A 19,571-nucleotide genomic window follows, 5' to 3' on the forward strand; every position below is an offset into this window, starting at 1 on the left:
GAAAAGAGGAAGTTGCTTATGCCAAATAGAGAAGGAGCGTAGGCTGCGAGCTGGAACATGCCTGTGAGCATGTCTAGCACAAATATCTTGGTTAAAGTACAAGGATATAGAATGTACTATGTGCCTGTAAGCATGTTTAACAGCTACACAGGAGAGGGCTTAACGAAGAGTTATTAGCACAAAGCAAGGAGGCTTGAAGGAAGTTAGTCTTTAAAAGAAACTTATTTCTAACATTTATGATTTATTCTTTAATAAGAAGGGAAACTTCGAAGAGGGAAATTTTACTCTCTGTACCAACCTACAGAGTATCAGAAGACCAGGAATCTTCGGAGGGACAAGATTCAGGTAATGGGCTAATAGGGAGAGGAGTGAAGGGTGTGTGGATTGATGGAATTGTTCTGTGGTTTTATGTGGAGAAGACAATTTAGGGTCTTTTGTACAGTGAAGATCAGGAGTGGTTTTTCTTACCTCAGCCACAGTGCACTGTGTAGTTTAAACGGGGACATGTAAGCCTCTCACCGCTGGGGCACGGAAATGCTCAGGGGAACCAGGGCATTGTCCTGGTGACTGGGGACAGCAGCAGGCACTAGGAAGGATGCATGCCCTTTCGCCTCTTCAGCTTTGGAGCTTGATCCTTTTCTGACCTGGACTTTCCTCACCAGCAGAAGGTGTCATCTGCTACTTGGGACCAGTAGCAGTGCATTGGTTCCAGTCCTCAGCAAATGGTGCCTCCCACCAAAGCTGTCCAGCCTGGCTTCCCAGAAAACCCTATAGAATTTGGGGTATACGTTTAGTCATGAGCAAAACTCCATATTCTGGTCACTCTCTGTTCTCATTCGATATCTGTATCCCAACAGCACCTGTGCAATTCAGCCTCCAGGAGTCCTTCAGGCCATGCCTCTTCCAACTCTTTACCTCTTACATGTCTAATATTTTCATTTCAGGAGCTGTTTCCTCAGAAGAGGATAAAATAACTTCCTGTTTTGCTGCTAAAGTCTGTTTTGAGGTCAAACAAGATTATACAAATCATCAGTTTCTGGGGCCTGAAGGAAATGTGGATGTTGAGTTGATTGATAAGAGCACAAACAGATACAGGTAAGAATGGAAGATGCTGATGATTTGAAAACAGCTCTGATATAAAGGAAGTGTGTAGGCTCCGTCCCTTATGATAGCTAAAATTTCATCAATAATATGTTTATTTCATGCACTGTGAAACTGGTATTTTAATTTCAACATATATAGAATGCAGAGAAATTGGGGCCCAGAGAGGTTAACGAACTCCCCAGCGTTTTCTAATGTAGTGAAAGTCTCAGATGGGTCCTGAACCTTGCCTCACTTCAAATCCCACCTCCCTCTGCACATCGCTGCTTAAATCCAAGTCCTGGGGTTCTCCTGTCATGACATCACTCTGGCTCCTTTCAGCGTTTGGTTCCCCACTGCTGGCTGGTATCTGTGGCCAGCCACAGGCCTCGGCTTCCTGGTAAGGGATGCAGTCACGGTGACGATTGCATTTGGTTCCTGGAATCAGCACCTGGCCCTGGACCTGCAGCACCATGAACAGTGGCTGGTGGGCGGCCCCTTGTTTGATGTCACTGCAGAGCCAGAGGAGGCTGTCGCTGAAATCCACCTCCCCCACTTCATCTCCCTCCAAGGTAATGTGGGGTAAGCGGAGGCTGTGGGGGCTGCTGGGGTGCGTGCTGTCTCACTGCTGTTGTGGTTCTCCTGCAGCAGGTGAGGTGGACGTCTCCTGGTTCCTCGTTGCCCATTTTAAGGATGAAGGGATGGTCCTGGAGCATCCAGCCCGGGTGGAGCCTTTCTATGCTGTCCTGGAAAAGCCTAGCTTCTCTCTGATGGGCATCCTGCTGCGGATCGCCAGCGGGACCTGCCTCTCCATCCCCATCACTTCCAACACATTGATCTATTATCACCCCCACCCCGAAGATATTAAGTTCCACTTGTACCTTGTCCCCAGCGACGCCTTGCTAACGAAGGTAAGCTGAGACCTTCGTTTTAGGAGACCAGAGAAGATGATGATTATATTTCCAGGTTATCCCCTTGGCCCCTCCAGTTCCTCGTGGAACAGAAAGGGCAAGGCATGGTCTTCATGGACAGAAGCAGGAGTCACCCTTCCTGAGGTTCATCCAAGGTGCTGACTCTGGAGCTATGTGCTTCCCTGACCATCTTCAGTAGTGATTCAGTGCTACTGAAAAAGGAAGTTCCCTCTTCTGGCTCTCAAGAAGGAGAAAGTTAGTGATTTTGGGGGACCAGCTGACAGAGAAGATGCAGAGATTTTCTCACCAAGTTGTTTTTTTATTTTTTTAGAGACAGAGTCTTACTCTGTCACCCAGGCTGGAGTGAACTGGCGCAATCTTGGCTCACTGCAACCTCCACTTCTCGGGTTCAAACGATTCTCCTACCTCAGCCTCTCAAGTAGCTGGGATTGCAGGCGCCCGCCACTATGCCTGGCTAATTTTTGTATTTGTAGTAGAGACGGGGTTTCACCATGTTGGCCAGGCTGGTCTTGAACTCCTGACCTCAGGTGATCCACCTGCCTTGGCCTCCCCAAGTGCTGGGATTACAGGCATGAGCCACCACCCCTGGCCTCTCACTAAATTTTAAATGGGTAATATCTGAATTACACTCACAGGCACACTCACATCTCTGGAGTAACCCTCCTCCTGTTCAGTAGCATCTCCCTCTAATGCACTTATTAAAGGCTCATATTCCCACACTCTCTTCTGAGTTAGTGATGAAGCAGACGTGCTGGTTGCTGTAGCTCCAGAGCTGCTGTGCACCTGGATAAAGTCCCACTTCTGTCCTTCCAGCCTAGGTGTGGCGATTATGCCAGAAAGATTATGTTAAATTGTATGGTCCCACCGTTTAATGCTCCAACATCCCAAGAATGAGAGGCAGGTGCCTGCCTGTCAGGACTTAGGGTGGTGAGTAACTGTGGGTACTTCAATACGGGAGAAAACATTTTAATCTGAATGATAAAGATGACTATTCCTAGAGTGGGCCAGAAATACACACGTTCCAGTGAATTCTTGCATAACTTCTGTTTTCATTCTGAGCCCACCCTTTTCCTGTCCTTCACTTAGTGCCTCTTCTTTCGTCATTCCCAAATCTCATATGCTTACTTGCTTCATACCTTATTGATCTACTAGAAACAAAATGGGATGGAAATAACCTCATTGTTTCACTGTCAGCTCTGTGAGCCTGTTTCTGGCCCATCTTCACCTATTTCTTTCCTCTGAAACCCAAGAAGCCTCCTTGTTCTTTTTCTTTTCTTTTCTTTTTTTTCTTTTTTGAGACAGAGTCTTGTTCTGTTGCCCAGGCTAGAATGCAGCGGCAATTGCGGCTCGCTGAAACCTCCGCCTCCCGGGTTCAAGCGATTCTCATGCCTCAGCCTCCCGAGTAGCTGGGATTACGGATGTGTGCCACCACGTCCTGGTAATTTTTGTATTTTCAGTAGAGGTGAGGTTTCACCATGTTGGCCAGGCTAGCCTTGAACTCCTGACCTAAAGTGAGGCACCCACCTCAGCCTCCCAAAGTTCTGGGATTACAGGCATGAGCCACCGCGCCTGGCCGCCTCCCTCTTCTTATACAAGGACGCTACTTAACATGAGTCTTGGATCCCTTTGCCTCTTCCCATATGTGGGAGCCACACCCGAGGCATCCTCTTTCCCCTCCACCGTCAATCTCTGCTACCCTAGGGCATCACTCCCTTCCACCCGCCAAAATCTAGAATGGCCCCCACATTGGAAATGCTGTCCTTGACTGCTCTTCCTCCTGCAGTCATACTTCCAATTTTTCCCTTATGCTTCTCAGTGAATGGATCAACAGCTCTATGTACCCGAAGTCTCCATATTCCTCAGTTCTCACTCTGTTCCCAGATCTCTCTGTGTGGATGACTTTGCCACCCTTCCTTAAAATGGCTCTGTTTAGCATCACCCAGTCAGTGACTTTGTGTCAACTAATTCTCACCTGGGGTCTCAGTGGAATGCTATTCCACTGACCACGCTCTTCCTTGGAAACACTCTTCTGTAACAGCGGTTCCCAACCTTTTAGGCGCCTGGAAGCAGTTTTGCAGAACACCATTATTCCACAGACCAGGGTGGTGAATGGTTTTGGGATGATTCAAGCACATTAAAGTTATTGTGCACTTTATTTCGATTATTATTACATTGTAATATATGATGAAATAATTACACAACTCACCATAATGTAAAATCAGTGGGAGCCCTGAGCTTGTTTTTTTGCAACTAGATGGTTCCATCTGGGGGTAATGGGAGACACTTACAGATCATCAGGCATTAGATTCTCATAAGGGGCGTGCAACCTAGATCCCTTGCGTGGGCAGTTCACAACAGGGTTCACGCTCTTATGAGAATCTAATGCCACTGCTGATCTGACAGGAGGAGCTCAGGCGGTAATGTGAGTGATGGGGAGTGGCTGTAAATACAGATGAAGGTTTGCTCCCTCACTGCTCCTCTCCTGCTGTGCAGCCCAATTCCTAACAGCTCACACAGTGGTACTGGTCTGCGGCCCGGGTGTTGGGGATCTCTGCTCTATATGATCCTATGACACCATATTATCCCAATTTCCCCGTGACTTTTCTTTTCTTTCCTATTTTTTTTTTTTTGTGTGTGTGTGATGGAGTCTAGCCCTCTTGCCCAGGCTGGAGTGCACTGGTGTGATCTCGGCCCACTGCAACCTCTGTTTCCTGGGTTCAAGTGATTCTCCTGTCTCAGCCTCCTGAGTAGCTGGGATTACAGGCACGCACCACCACGCCTGGCTAATTCTTGTATTTTTAATAGAGATGGGGTTTCACAGTGTTGGACAGGCTGGTCTCGAACTCCTGACCTTGTGATCTGCCCGCCTTGGCCTCCCAAAGTGTTGGGATTACAAGCATGGACCACTGCTCCTGGCATCTCCGTGACTTTTCTGAGTCTCTCCTCAAATTGCCTCTGCAGGTTCTTGCTCTGAAACCTTCTCTGAATATTGAGTTTCCAGGGCTGAATCTTGGACTCTCCTTTCTCTTTTCTGTCTTCACTGACGGACTTGATGAATTCTTCGTCTCGTAACTGAATTCCCCACAAGCAGAGGATTTCTCAGTATGTATCTCCAGTCCTGAACATTCTCCAGAGCTCCAACTTGGAACCGCCAACCTCACCTCTCCATATGAGTGTTTATTTGGCATATCTAATTGTATATATTGACTCAACTTTCTCCCTTTAAGCGGTTTATTCAACTCTCTTCCCCATTCAGGGTAGAGACTAAATTCCATCGAGTCATTCAAGCCATACTCTAGTGTTCATCTTTAATTCCTCCACTTATTTTCTTTTCTTTCTTTTTTTTTTTTTTGAGACGGAGTCTTGCTGTGTCACCAGGCTGGAGTGCAGTGGTGCGATCTCAGCTCACTGCAACCTCTGCCTCCCAGGTTCAAGTGAAGTCATTCTCATGCCTCACCGGGATTATGGTGTCTGCCACCACGCCCAGCTATTTGTATTTTTAAATTTTATTTATGTATTTATTTTTTAGTAGATACAGGGTTCACCGTGTTTGCCAGGTTCTCTTGAACTCTTGACCTCAAGTGATCTGCCCCCCTCGGCCTGGATTTCTTTTCTTTCCCACATCCAGCATCTCATCAATTTTGATTCTTTTCATTTTCATAACATAACTTGAACCAGTTTTACTCCGTTCAGCTTCACTGCCAGCTTTAGTGCCATCCACTGCCATTTTTGCTAGAAATATGGATAAAGTCTTCAAGCTTATCTCACTGGTTCCATTGTTTTTCATCTACCACGTATTTTTAAAATCTAGGAACAGGGAGATCTTTTGCAAAATAAGTAATACCCCCATTACATGCAATTGGCCCATACAACAAACCTGCACATGTACTTCTTGAACCTAAAATAAATGATGGGGCTGGGCATGGTGGCTCATGCCTATAATCCCAGCACTTTGGGAGGCCAAGGCGAGCAGATCACTTGAGGCCAGTAATTCGAGACCAGCCTGGCCAATATGGTGAAACCCCATCTGTACTAAAAATACAAAAAATTAGCTGGATGTGATGGCACATGCCTGTAATCCCAGCTACTTGGGAGGTGGAGGCATGAGAATTGCTTGAACCCAGGAGGCAGAGGTTGCAGTGAGCCAAGATTTCGCCACTGCACTCCAGGCAACAGAATGAAACTCTGTCTTAAATAAATCGATAAATAAAATAAATGTTGGAAAGAAAAAAAAATTAAAAATTTTTAATTCTAATACACTTTAAAAATACATTACTACATCACACTTTGGCCAAAGATTCTTTAATGGATTCACGTTACACTTAGAACATGAATCAAATAATTTACTATGGCCTAGAGGCCATGGCTTTTTTTTTTTTTTTTTTTTGAGACGGAGTCTTGCTGTGTCCCCCAGGCTGGAGTGCAGTGGTGTGATCTCAGCTCACTGCAACCTCCGTCTCCCGGGTTCAAGCAATTCTCCTGTCTCAGCCTCCTGAGTAGCTGGGACTATAGGCACATGCCACCATGCCCGGCTAATTTTCGTATTTTTAGTAGAGACAGGGTTTCACCATATTGGTCAGGCTGGTCTTGAACTCCTGACCTCAGGTGATCCACCCGCCTCAGCCTCCCAAAGTGCTGAGATTACAGGTGTGAGCCACTGTGCCCAGCTGAAGCCATGACTTCTTGTGACCGTAGAACATCTCAGTTATCCATCTCCTATCACTCTCTTCTCACTCATTATGTTCCAGCATCTCTGTCCTGAATTTTCATCCCTCAAATACTCCAAGAATTCCTGCTTCTGGGCTCTTACTCTTTGTGTTTCCCTTGCAAGACTGGCTCCTGCTCATCTTTCTAGTCTCTTTCTAGTCTTTGCCTAAAGATTTCTGCTTCCGAAAGCCTTTAGTAGGCCCTCTAGTCTGGTCCATCCCTCCCTTTATTTATTTATTTTTGAGATGGGGTCTCACCCTGTCGCCCAGGCTGGAGTGCAGTGCCACAGTCGCAGCTCACTGCAACCTCTGCCTACTGGGTTCAAGCGATTCTCCTGCCTCAGCGTCCCGAGTAGCTGGGACTACAGGCATGCGCCACCACACCCCACTAATTCTTGTATTTTTAGTAGAAACGGGGTTTCACCATGTTGGCCAGGCTGGTCTCAAACTCCTGACCTCAAATGATCTGCCCACCTCGGCATCCCAAAGTGCTGAGATTACAGGTGTGAGCCACCGTGCACTCCAGTTCTCCCATTGTTCTTGATCACTGTACCCTCTTCTTTCCCTCTGTTGTGGTCACATATCTATTTATTTATTTATGATCTGCTTCTCTGTAAATTGCGTACTCTATATCATGGGCGGGACCATTTCTGTTTAATCATAAATTAGTTAAAAGCACAAGGAGGGCCAGGCGCGGTGGCTCACGCCTGTAATCCCAGCACTTTGGGAGGCCGAGGTGGGCGGATCACAAGGGCAGGAGATCGAGACCATCCTGGCTAACATGGTGAAACCCCGTCTCTACTAACAATACAAACAATTAGCCGGGCGCGGTGGCAGGTGCCTGTAGTCCCAGCTACTCGGGAGGCTGAGGTGGGAGAATGGCGTGAACCTGGGAAGTGGAGCTTCAGTGAGCCGAGATCGCACCACTGCACTCCAGCCTGGGTGACAGAGCAAGACTCCATCTCAAAAAAAAAAAAGCACAAGGTGAGGCCCATTGTAGGTACCTCTTGAAATTTTGTTGACCCATTGAATGAAAAGTGGTCTGTCTGCTTCTTCCCTATTCAGGGTAGGATAAGGGAAGAAGAGAGGAGAAACCTCTTCTTCACTTCAAACCATAATCAAACTCTAAATATCTATTGTTGCACTGAGAACTTCCCTGCCCTATTTCGAGAGCCGCACAGTTCAACTCTATAACCACTGGCCAGCTATAGGCTTGAATGGCCGGCAATAGCATGTGGCTATTGAGTATGTGAGTTGAGATGTACTGTAAAACTTAAGTATTTAAGTTTTAATACACATATTAATACACATACACAGATTTGGAGGACAATATGAAGGAAAGCACATAAATAGCACTTATTTTTTGTGTTGGTTACATGCCTAAATGATATCGTGAGTTAAATGAAATACATTACTAAAAGCCATTTCATCTGCCTCTCTTTGCTGTTTTTAAAAAATGTGGCTGCTATGAAATTAAAAATTGCATTTGGTCACGCCTGTAATCCCAGCACTTTGGGAGGCCGAGGTGGGCGGATCTTGAGGTCAGGAGTTCGAGACCAGCCTGACCAACATGGTGAAACCCCGTCTCTACTAAAAATATAAAAATTAGCTGGGCATGTTGGCATGCACCTGTAATCCCAGCTACTCAGGAGGCTGAGGCAGAAGAATCGCTTGAACCTGGGAGGCGGAGGTTGTAGTGAGCTGAGATCACACCACTGCACTCCAGCCTGGGCGACAGAGCGAGACTCCGTCTCAAAAAAAAATAATTGCTTTTGGGGGTTGCATTACATTTCTATTCGACAGTACTGTTCCAGGGAAACCCATTTATTCATCCAATAAATATTTGTTGTGTGCCTTATATATTCCAGACACTATTTTAGAGGCTGAGGATACATCAGTGAACAAAAGAGGCAAAAACATGACAACCAAAGATATTACATGGAATGCTATAGGAAAAATATATGTGCATATGATAAGAACTATAACAAATAAAGAAGGTTAAGAAAATTAATCCAGTGGTATGTCTCTCAACACCTACAGAAATCTGTCCATAATGATAACCCTAGCAATGTGATATGGATTTGTTTGGTGATTTAGTTCTAAAGTGTTATTATTATAATTTAATTTAAACATATCTGTTCATGTAAAAAATTGTTCATCAGAGATGGTATGATATGTTATTTCTTTCCCCCATCAGTTTCTTCTGACCCTTCAGAAACTGATTCTTTTTCTAAATATATATATGATGCCTCCTGGATAGTTCTCCACATCCCTTCTCTGCCTTACCCCCATCATAGTTTCATCTCTTTGCTCAATACAATATGAAATTTTTCTTTTATTTGATCTCCCAAGCCCAATTCAGGTTTTCTGCGTGGGCCATCCTTTTCTTCATAGATATCTGCTGACATTTCTTTCTTTCTTTCTTTCTTTTTTTTTTTTTTTGAGGCAGAGTCTTGCTCTATCGCTCAGGCTGGAGTACAGTGGTGCGATCCCGACTCACTGCAAGCTCTGCCTCCCAGGTTCATGCAATTCTCCTGCCTCAGCCTCCCGAGTAGCTGGGATTATAGGCACTCACCACCATGCCCAGCTAATTTTTGTATTTTTAGTAGACATGGGGTTTCACCATGTTGTCCAGGCTGGTCTCGAACTCCTGACCTCAGGTGATCTGCCTGCCTCGGCCTCCCAAAGTGCTGGGATTACAGGCATGAGCCACTGCACCTGGCCTCTACTTTTAATGAAATATGCACATAATTTATTGCTTCATAATTTTCATAGTTGACTCACGTATGCAGCATCTAGAACAGGCAACAAGACATCACCAGCTTCTCCGAAGTCCCCTTGTGTCCCTCTTGGTCATTATCCTGCAAGGGAGTCGATCAGCTGGACTAATAGTATCACTGACAGTCATTGTTTTTAGCATAAATTCCTTGCTCATTAATTCTACAAAGTCTCTATTGAGTTGTACCTGAGACTTCCCAAAGGTAGAAAGGTTTTGTTTGAATTCCATTCTGTGTCTTTGATGGCTGCTCAGATAGATTTTTTTTTTTTTTTTTTTTTTTTTTTTTTGGTGAGACAGAGTCTCGCTCTGTCGCCCAGGCTGGAGTGCAGTGGCACAATCTCGGCTCACTGCAATCTCTGCCTTCTGGGTTCAAGTGATTCTCCTGCCTCAGCCTCCAGAGTAGCTGGGATTACAGGCGCCCGCCACCACGCCCGGCTAATTTTTGTATTTTTAGTAGAGACGGGGTTTCGCCATGCTGGCCACGCTGGTCTCAAACTCCTGACCTTGTGATCTGCCCACCTCGGCCTCCCAAAGTGCTGGGATTACAGGTGTGAACCCCCATGCCTGGCCGCTTAGAGATAGTTTTGAGGTCTCGCTTTCTGCTGTGGCTGCTGGGCCTCGCAGAGGTGACTGTTTCTGCTCACTGGTGGTCAGGTGATTGAGCATCTCACAGCAGCCCTGTGACGGAGAGAAGTAACATCTCTACCCTTGTCCATCATAGACATGTTCACAGACACAGCTGAGCTACCAGTCCTCTGCTGAGGCACCAAAAAGAAATCCCTCTGTCCTCTGCTTTCATAAGTACGCAGCCAATCTTTCCACAGTGTAAAAATAAAAGCAAACTATACAAGAATTTATAAGTTCACATTCACAAGAAATCCTTTGGCCCTGAGATATCTTTCAGTAAAATTTCATCAATATGTCTCTTTGTGCATAGAGACATATTCATTCATATCTGTGTATCTACCTATCATAATCTTTATATCAATTGAATACCTTAATCTTTATATCAATTGAATCATACCCTACATGCTACTTAATATACCATATAAATAACTTTTTATGCCACTACTTGCTTTACTATTTTTTGTGCTCTCTAATGTTTCTGCCCCTTCTTCCTTAGGCGATAGATGATGAGGAAGATCGCTTCCATGGTGTGCGCCTGCAGACTTCGCCCCCAGTGGAACCCCTGAACTTTGGTTCCAGTTATATTGTGTCTAATTCTGCTAACCTGAAAGTAATGCCCAAGGTTAGTAGAATTCAAACCCAACTCAGCAGGTTTCAGAGTGTTTTATATTTCTGAAACAAATGGAAGAATCTTAGCAAAATGCAACATTTTTCTTTATTAATCACAAATATGCCCTTTAAAAAAATTGAAATTATAGAAAAATAGTATTAATCATATTACATATTTCCAAGACCCTAAGACAGGCAGAGGTAACATTTTAGTATTTGATGTACTTAGGTTAAAACTACACGTTGAGTTTCCTAAACTGAAATTTCCATTTCCCTGTTATAATTATCTTCAGTCCTGATGTCTTGCCTAACTAACGCACTTAATATGTATTTGTTAAGGTAGTTGAAGGAAGAGCTGATTTTATGTTATATATTTCATTTTATATATTTTTAAATGGAGATTACTATATAATTCTGTGCAATTTAAATTATTCCTACATACAGATTTACTGGGACATGATATGCCATGTAGCGAAATCCCTAGAGCTTTTTTCATTATTTCATGATTATTCAACATTTAGTCGCATGTAATTTCTCCCAAGAAGTGCCCTGGCAAGAAGTCTTTCCATTCATATGGTTTTACATTTTTCCTGCAGGGCTAGAGTGTCCTAAATGAAATTACTGATTCAAAGAGTATTAACCAACTTAAAGCTAGTGTATTTCCAAATAGATTTCCCTCCTTCCTTCTTTCCTTCCTTCCTTCCTTCTTCTTTTTTCCTTCTTTCTTTCTTTCTTTCTTTCCTTTCTTTCCTTTCTTTCTCTCTTTCTTTCCTTCTTTTTTGACGGAGTCTCGCTCTGTTGCCCAAGCTGGAGTGCAGTGGTGTGGTCTTGGCGCACTACAACCGCCGCCTCCCAGGTTCAAGTGATTCTCCTGCCTCAGCCTCCTGAGTAAGTGGGATTACAGGCATGCATCACCACTCCCGGCTGATTTTTTATTTTTAGTAGAGACGGGGTTTCACCATGTTGGCCAGGCTGGTCTCGAACTCCTGATCTCATGATCTGCCCACCTTGGCCTCCCAAAGTGCTGAGATTACAGGCTCGAGCCACCACACCTGGCCCCAAATAGATTTTCAAAGGTGTCTCACAGCATATGTTCTCTAAAATAAAGATGAGGTTGTCCAGCACAATATACCATCTCTAGAACAAAGTATCAAGATTTAATTGTTGTCCAGTTTTAATGGGAAAACACATCCCAGTGATTTCAAGGTCTTTAATTAAGAATGGGACGGACCAATGTTATTGTTTTGGCATAGATGGATTTTTCCTATTTGCGGACCTTGGAAGAGGTGAGAAACAAGAGGGTTAGGTGTCAATATTTACATGTCTCCTTTTTGGACACTAAGGCTAAAATAGGAAAAATGATTTTTCCAGTCATATAGACAACAAGATGTGAAGCTTATTGCAGACATCAGTTCAGTGATCTTTTTCTAAGTGTACTAGAGCATAGGAATTTAATAAAGTGCCCAACCTTGCTCTGATTTTAGTTCCCAGTTTCCTTGATAAACTCCACAGCAATTAATATGAAGCAGGGACTGCCTTCCCCAGAAGTTTGGTTGTCCTTCAGGCAAGATACATTCTTGGCTGTTGCAGAACCTTCCATAAACATTGCTGATATAGAAATAAATAAATAAAATACAGGGTATTTCATCCATAATGATACAACATAGTAAATGTGAGATAAGAAGTGGCAATTGCAACCTGAGGTGATAATCTTTTTTTGAGACAGAGTCTTACTCTGTCGCCCAGGCTGGAGTGCAGTGGCGCAATGTCTGCTCACTGCAACCTTCTTTCCCTGGGTTCAAGTGATTCTCCTGCCTCAGCCTCCTGAGTAGCTGGGACTACAGGCACCTGCCACCACGCCTGGCTAATTGTTGTATTTTTAGTAGAGATGGGGGTTTCACCATATTGGCCAGGCTGGTCTTGAGCTCCTGACCTCAAGCAGTCGGCCACCTCCGTCTCCCAAAGTGCTGGGACTACAGGCTTGAGTCACCGCGCCCGCCCTAGAGGTGATGATCTTGAGCGAGGTAAACTCTCCTCAGAGTCATCTTCCATTTAAAAAGATTCCAGCCAACAATCTCACCCTTTGCAATTTTTTAAATCCCTATTTTCCAAGAGCTGGCGGGGGCTTGTTTCCTGAAGAAACTAGAGATTTGCATGAGCTAAGCTTTTCCTAATTCTGTCCCGCCTAAGGGACTTTCCTACTCCCCAGGGCAGCTTTCCTTAGGAATCCTGGGGAGACTGGGTGCAAAACAGAGAGAGGGACCTGAAATGGCATATCTGACCCCGGCTTCCCAGCGAGGCTCAGAGAGACCTGATGGGGCTGCTTTGGAAGTTTTCTTGCTTCTCTATAGAATCTCGGATTCTGAGCTGGTGGCATCATTAATGAGGGGCCTCAAAACCCTCAAAATCGAAGACGTTTGTATTCAGTTGGTAGCTCAGATAGTTTTTCTCTGACTCATGTGGTGTTGACAGCTAGGTTATTCTTCCCTTCCTGGTATAAAAGCATTTCCTAACGTTGTAAATGTAAAGAGCTGTTTACCTCTCTCCCTCTGTTTCCCACTCAACCAGCCATGACATCACACAGGAAACGGGTTAAGTTCCATTGGCAAGTTCACTGTAGGGAGCCGGGCCTTTCCACCCTCCACTGCTTCAAGTCAACTGATGTGTTTCCTCTAGGAGTTGAAATTGTCCTACAGGAGCCCTGGAGAAATTCAGCACTTCTCAAAATTCTATGCTGGGCAGATGAAGGAACCCATTCAACTTGAAATTACTGAAAAAAGACATGGGACTTTGGTGTGGGATACTGAGGTGAAGCCAGGTAGGTGAGTGGGCAAGGCTGGCATTTTTAGACAGGGATCCATCATGTACCTCTATCCTTGGATTTCAAAGAAGAAATCTTGTTTATGGTTCTTTCCAAGAGAGGAAAAGAAATCTATTGTCAGTGTTAAAACACATGGACACAGGGAGGGGAACAACACACACTGGGGCCTTTTGGGTGATGTGGGGAGGGAGAACATCTAGATAAATAGCTAAAAGGCCAGATACGGTGCCTCATGCATGTAAACCCAGAACTTTGGGAGGCCGAGGGGGGAGGATCACCTAAGGTCGGGAGTTCGAGACCAGCCTGCTCAACATGGTGAAACCCCGTCTCTACTAAACATACAAAATTAGCCGGGTGTGGTGGTACATGCCTGTAGTCCTGGCTACATGGGAGGCTGAGGCAGGAGAATCACCTGAACCCAGGAAGGGGGGTTGCAGTGAGCCAAGATTGCGCCACAGCAGTCCAGCCTGGGCAACAAGAGCGAAACTCCATCTAAAAAAAAAAAAAAAAAAAGAAGAAGATAAATAGCTAATGCGTGCAGGGCTTAATATCTAGGTGATGATTTGATAGGTGCAGCAAACCACCATGGCACATGTTTACCTTTGTAACAAACCTGCACGTCCTCCACATGTATCCCAGAACTTAAAGTTAAATTAAATTAAAAAAAATAGTTTGAATAAAATAAAATGTTCTTGCCAAAAAAGAAAAAAAAAGAGAAATCTATTGTCAGTGTATTATCAGTGTGATAAAACAACAATGGTGGCACTTGTTCATCTCTAGGAAGTGAAATGCTCAAGGGGCCTGGGAGAGGGGTGGAAACCCTCGAACCTAGGGGGTAAAGAACAGAAGATTCTAAGAGTCAGAAGGAACATAAGGACCATTTAGTTCCATTTTCTTCACAATTTAATCGTTTCTTCCATACTCATGCTTTTCATTTTTGGGGTGTCATATTCCCTTACATAATCTGTTAAAAAGTTCTGGAAAATGCTTTATCCATTCACAGAAGCTCAACATCATAAACACAATTTTTTAAAGTTTAGAAACTCCCAGACAATTTGCCAAAGATCTCCTGATAGTTCCTTGAATCTCTGGAGATATATTTATATCTCCAATACGATTGTAAAATGCCATGCTCTGTTTGAATACCTACAATGATGCAGAAATCAGTATCTTCAATAGTAGCAGATCCTTGTCTTGGGTAACACAGCAGGAAAAATTTCAGTAAAGCTCTATGAAGGGAAGGATATTAACATAACATTTGCATAGGAGCTATAAATCACTTTAACCTTTTATGTAGTTGTATGGGCACAGATTAATTTTAAAACAAGTCCCTTGAACAAAAAGTCACTTTTAGAATTCCATACTATAACATAAAAGCACCCATATGAAGATAGGTTGTATGCAGTGATATTATTTGAGGCATTGTCTGTGGTGGGAAAAAAATGAAATCAAACTGAATGCCCCGGAAGAAGGACATAGTTGAACAAATGTGTGAGTACATGTTGTGGAATGGTTTTCAACAATTTCAACTGAGTTTTGCCTGTTGCTGCTGTTGTATTTTAGTAGTTTGGGGCAATATTGTCACAGTGTTGAGTGTGTAGACCAGGAGTCCCCAACCCCTGGGCTAGGGACTGGTACCGGTCTGTGGCCCGTTAGAAACCGGGTTGCACAGAGGAGGTGAGTGGAGGGTGAGCGGGCGAAGCTTCATCTGTGTTTACAGCTGCTCCCCATTGCTTGCATTACCACCTGAGCTCTGCCTCCTGTCGGATCAGTGGTGGCATTACATTCTCATAGGAGCGCGAACCCTCTTGTGAACTGTGCATGCGAGGGATCTAGGGTGCATGCTCCTTAGGAGAATCTAACACCTGATGATCTGTCACTGTCTCCCATCACCCTGAGATGGGACCACCTAGTTGCAGGGAAACAAGCTCAGGGCTCCCACTGATTCTACATTATGGTGAGTTGTTTGTATAATTATTTCATTATACACTACAATGTAATAATAGAACTCAGGTGCACAATAAATGTATTGCACTTGAATCATCCTGAGACCATCCCCTCCCTCTCCAGTCCGTGGAAAAAATTGTCTTCCACTAAACCGGTCCCAGGTGCCACAAAGGTTGGGGACCACTGGTGTAAACTGTCTGCTCTTTGTGGTCCTCAGTCACTGATCTTCCTTCCTCCACTGAATCCTCACAATCCCATCACCTTCCTTTCCCTGCAATGGGGTCTAGAGTTCAAGATCAGCTTCATGGCTGTGCCTCCCCTTCTCTGGGCAAACTGCCCTCTTGTTGAGGCCGTGCACATGAGCTGGGACTGCACTTGGAGTTTCCAGGCACATTGCAGGGTTGGATGATGCTCAACCGACCCAGGCCTCTCTCCACATGAGTAGCATCTCATGAGTGCACCTCCACATGTACCCTCCCCGCCTCCTCCCTCCAGTCTGTAAAATGTCTTAGCATCTCAGATTGTCAGAGTTTTGTTTGTGCAACTTCTTAGCTCTCTTTGTGATGTTTAATATGCGAAGAAGCCTTGCAGATGTCTGATTCCCCATTGCCTGCATTATCAGTGGCTAGAATGCAATCTAGTTCACAGCCAACATGCGATACATAAATTTTGAGTAAGCAAATGCCACCACACTCTCCATTTCTCTGTAAACATCAGAATATTTTTACATTGTTTACTTTTTTATTTAAAAAAGATTTTTTCCAGGTGTCACAATCATGCTTTTTTTTTTTTTAATAGCAAATTCTAGATGAAATGGGGGAGATTGTGGATGGCTGGGTCTTGGATGAGTATGCTGGTTCAAGGCAGCTCATGTTCTGCCCAGAAGTCAAATGACCAGAAACTCAATTGTGAGACCTCACAGGAGATGGGAAGCTCATATTTATTCTGTCTTGGTGACATGGTGACTGAGCTGCTGCCAAAGGTGGGGTGGGGGGGTCATGCTGCAAAATTCATCTGAACTTTGAAAACATCAAGGAGTCTAGATGAAAGTGCAAAACCTCATTGAAGGCATCATGGGAAATATTTTTTAATTATTTTCCAAAATGGTAGCTCCAATTAGCAAATCTTCTATCAACTTATAAGGGTACCCAAATTTCTGCACCATCAACAGTCTTGGTACAATCACATCCAAAAAACACATGTTTTAATTAACTCATGTAATGTTGTTATTTCATGTGTAAAACTTTTACTTTGACTGTAATTTATGTAGCACTGTATGATATGTTTTTGTAGCCCCATAGTTCCTAAGATATTGGCCTGCAAGTTGAAAGAAATTGGAAAAATGTGTTTCTTCCTCCGATGCCTTTTCTGAATTGTCAGTGAGTGACCCACAACGTAATGGGGTTTCCTCAGTGTATTATTGTGCAAAACAAGAGCCTTATGACGTGCAGAATTAAATTATTTCAGTTGGTTGCATCAAAGACTAGAAAAGCTAAATAAGGGTATGTGATTTATCTCATCTCATCATATAATTTTTCCCTCTTTTATAGTGGATCTCCAGCTTGCAGCTGCATCAGCCCCTCCTCCTTTCTCAGGTAAGTGAAATGTTTACATTAAAGCCAAGGGTATGTATGAGACATCAAGGGGTCTTTGAGTGACAGTGGAAGGTATCCAAGTGACATGGCACCAGAACGTTACTGGCAGCAAATCCGTATGGGTCTGCAGCAACTTCAATTCTTGCCTCCTTAGAAGACAGAATTTGACTGAGGGGCATAAGGCAGAAGGAGAGACCGAGGCAAGTTTTAGAGCAAGAGAGAAAGTTTATTAAAAAGCTTTACAGCAAGAGGCCAGGCGCAGTGGCTCACGCCTGTAATCCTAGCACTCTGGGAGGCCGAGGCAGGTGGATTGCTTGAGCTCAGGAGTTCGAGACCAGCCTGGGCAACACAGTGAAATCCCCATCTCTACTTAAATACAAAAAATTAGCCGGGCGTGGTGGTGGACACCTGTAGTCCCAGCTACTCGGGAGGCTGAGGCAGGAGAATGGCTTGAACCCGGGAGGCAGAGGTTGCAGTGAGCTGAGATCGCACCACTGCACTCCAGCCTGGGCGACAGAGCGAGACTCTTGGTCTACAAAAAAAAAAAAAAGCTTTACAGCAGGAATGAAAGGAAGGAGGAAAGTACACTTGGAAGACGGCCGAGGGGGTGACTTGAAAGACAAGTGCACGGTTTGACCTTTTGGGGTTTAATATGTTGGCACACTTCCGGGGTCTTGCATCCCTTCTCCCCTGATTCTTCCCCTGGGGTGGGCTGGTTGCCTGCATAGTGGCCCGCGGGCGCTTGGAAGGGGAGCATGCGCAGTGTGTTTCTTGGAGTCGTACGCATGCTCACTTGAGGCATTCTTCCCTTAACCAGCTCAACCTCCCTAAGAGGTTATAGGCCGGTTAAACTCTGCTCTTAATGCACATTCTTGAGCCCACTGGCCCAATTCCCGAGATCTTATTGGGAAGCTGCTGATCACCAGTTTCAGGTGTTTTCTCTCTGTCAGGAGACGGCCTTTCCCTGGTGCCGGCTGCAACCAATTATTATTTTAGAGAGACGGTGTAACAGCTGCCTGACCATCACCCGATGGTTGCCTGACATTTCTGGTGGGGTGAGGAGGAGTCCTCTCCTGCCCTGCTCATATCTGACGAGCTGCCTGCTGTAACAACATCTCTCAGCGAGGCTCCCTTCCTTCCATCCTTGTCATCTGCCAAGAATGACTGATGTCATAGACAAATACAAACAATGAGTATGATTTAGTCACAGAAGGGCGTGAGGACACCATGTAGACACAAAAGAGCATGCAACAGCAAATTATTGGGGGTAAATATTTAATATCTTGCGTCTGGGGAACTCTAAGTTAAAGTAGTTTGATATGGCTGTGAATTAAACTGTTAGAGGGACAGAGTAAAGGTGACATGAGAAGGATAGTCAAGAGCTGGAAGTTGAAAGTCCAAGAATAAAAGTTGAAATATTTTGGACTTTAGACGGAAAGGCAAGAGTAACTATTAAAGGATGGATAGCAATGTGTTGGCTCTTCAAAACAGCTTGGATGATTGAGTGTGGGTTGGGAATGAATAGGAAGTGGGGAATGGTGGGGCTGTTGTAAAAGTCAAGAGCAGGTATCAGCCAAGGATCTGTTAAGGACACTGGAATTAGTATACAGCAGAGAAAAAATTATTTACATTATTTAATATAAAGAGTTGGCTGGGTGCAGTGGCTCACACTTGTAATCCCAACACTTTGGGAGGCCGAGGCAGGTGGATCACCTGAGGTCAGGAGTTCGAGACCAGCCTGGCCAACATGGTGAAACCCTGTCTCTACTAAAAATACAAAAACTAGCTGGGCGTGGTGGCAGGTGCCTGTGATCCCAGCTACTCGGGGGGCTGAGGCAGGAGAATCGCTTGAACCCAGGGGCGGAGATTGCAGTAAGCCGAGATCGCGCCATCGCACTCCAGCCTGGGGACAAGAGTGAGACTTTGTCTCAAAATAAATAATAAATAAGTAAATAAATAAAGAGTTAACACTGAGAGGACCAAGTTTCCATCATCTAATAAGCAATAAATCCAGGTCTGGAACTCCTTGTCTCCTGATGACTTCATGTCCACGTTAATTTTAAAAATCACCCAAGGCAGCAATCTGCAATGTCCTCTGGATCTGTGTAAAGTCTTGTGTGGCAAATGACAGAAAGTCCAACTTAAATGGAGTAAAATTATCAAGAGTGTCATGGCTCAGGCGAGTTCAAGGAAGAGATGTGGGACTGACTCCAGGGAGGCTGATTCGTGGGCTCAAACAACATCACAAGGGAGGAATGTTTCTCCATGTCTTCGTCCCGCCTTCCATATTGTTGGCTTCATTGTCAGGCTCCACACGGTGTAAGTTTCCGAACTCATGTCTCAAAACAGACCACTGGGAGAAAAAAGAGAGCACCTTCTGAGATGGCAGTCATGCCATTTCCTAGCTGTTGTTGCCTGGAAGGCCATTGAGGCAGATTAAATAAAAAGAAATCAGGCCTCACATCTGGAGGTGCA

General features: G+C 44.6%; 1 protein-coding gene across 5 annotated transcripts in view; it reads left to right on the forward strand.

The window, feature by feature from the left end:
* LOC101127866 (caspase recruitment domain-containing protein 8) overlaps window positions 1–19,571 on the forward strand; it is a 65,864-nt gene that overhangs the window by 36,718 nt on the left and 9,575 nt on the right. For 2 of the 5 annotated variants that reach the window (XM_063701560.1, XM_063701559.1), the window contains exons 7-13: window positions 257–345; window positions 945–1,095; window positions 1,423–1,652; window positions 1,729–1,991; window positions 10,621–10,746; window positions 13,410–13,551; window positions 17,052–17,096. In XM_063701560.1, coding sequence (XP_063557630.1) covers window positions 257–345; window positions 945–1,095; window positions 1,423–1,652; window positions 1,729–1,991; window positions 10,621–10,746; window positions 13,410–13,551; window positions 17,052–17,096 — 1,046 coding nt within the window. The remainder of the gene's footprint in view (window positions 1–256; window positions 346–944; window positions 1,096–1,422; window positions 1,653–1,728; window positions 1,992–10,620; window positions 10,747–13,409; window positions 13,552–17,051; window positions 17,097–19,571) is intronic. The other 3 variants (XM_055370128.2, XM_055370129.2, XM_063701561.1) reach the window with 3 other exon arrangements.

The sequence above is a fragment of the Gorilla gorilla genome, chromosome 20 (assembly GCF_029281585.2).
Source record: "Gorilla gorilla gorilla isolate KB3781 chromosome 20, NHGRI_mGorGor1-v2.1_pri, whole genome shotgun sequence".
Taxonomy (NCBI): domain Eukaryota; kingdom Metazoa; phylum Chordata; class Mammalia; order Primates; family Hominidae; genus Gorilla; species Gorilla gorilla.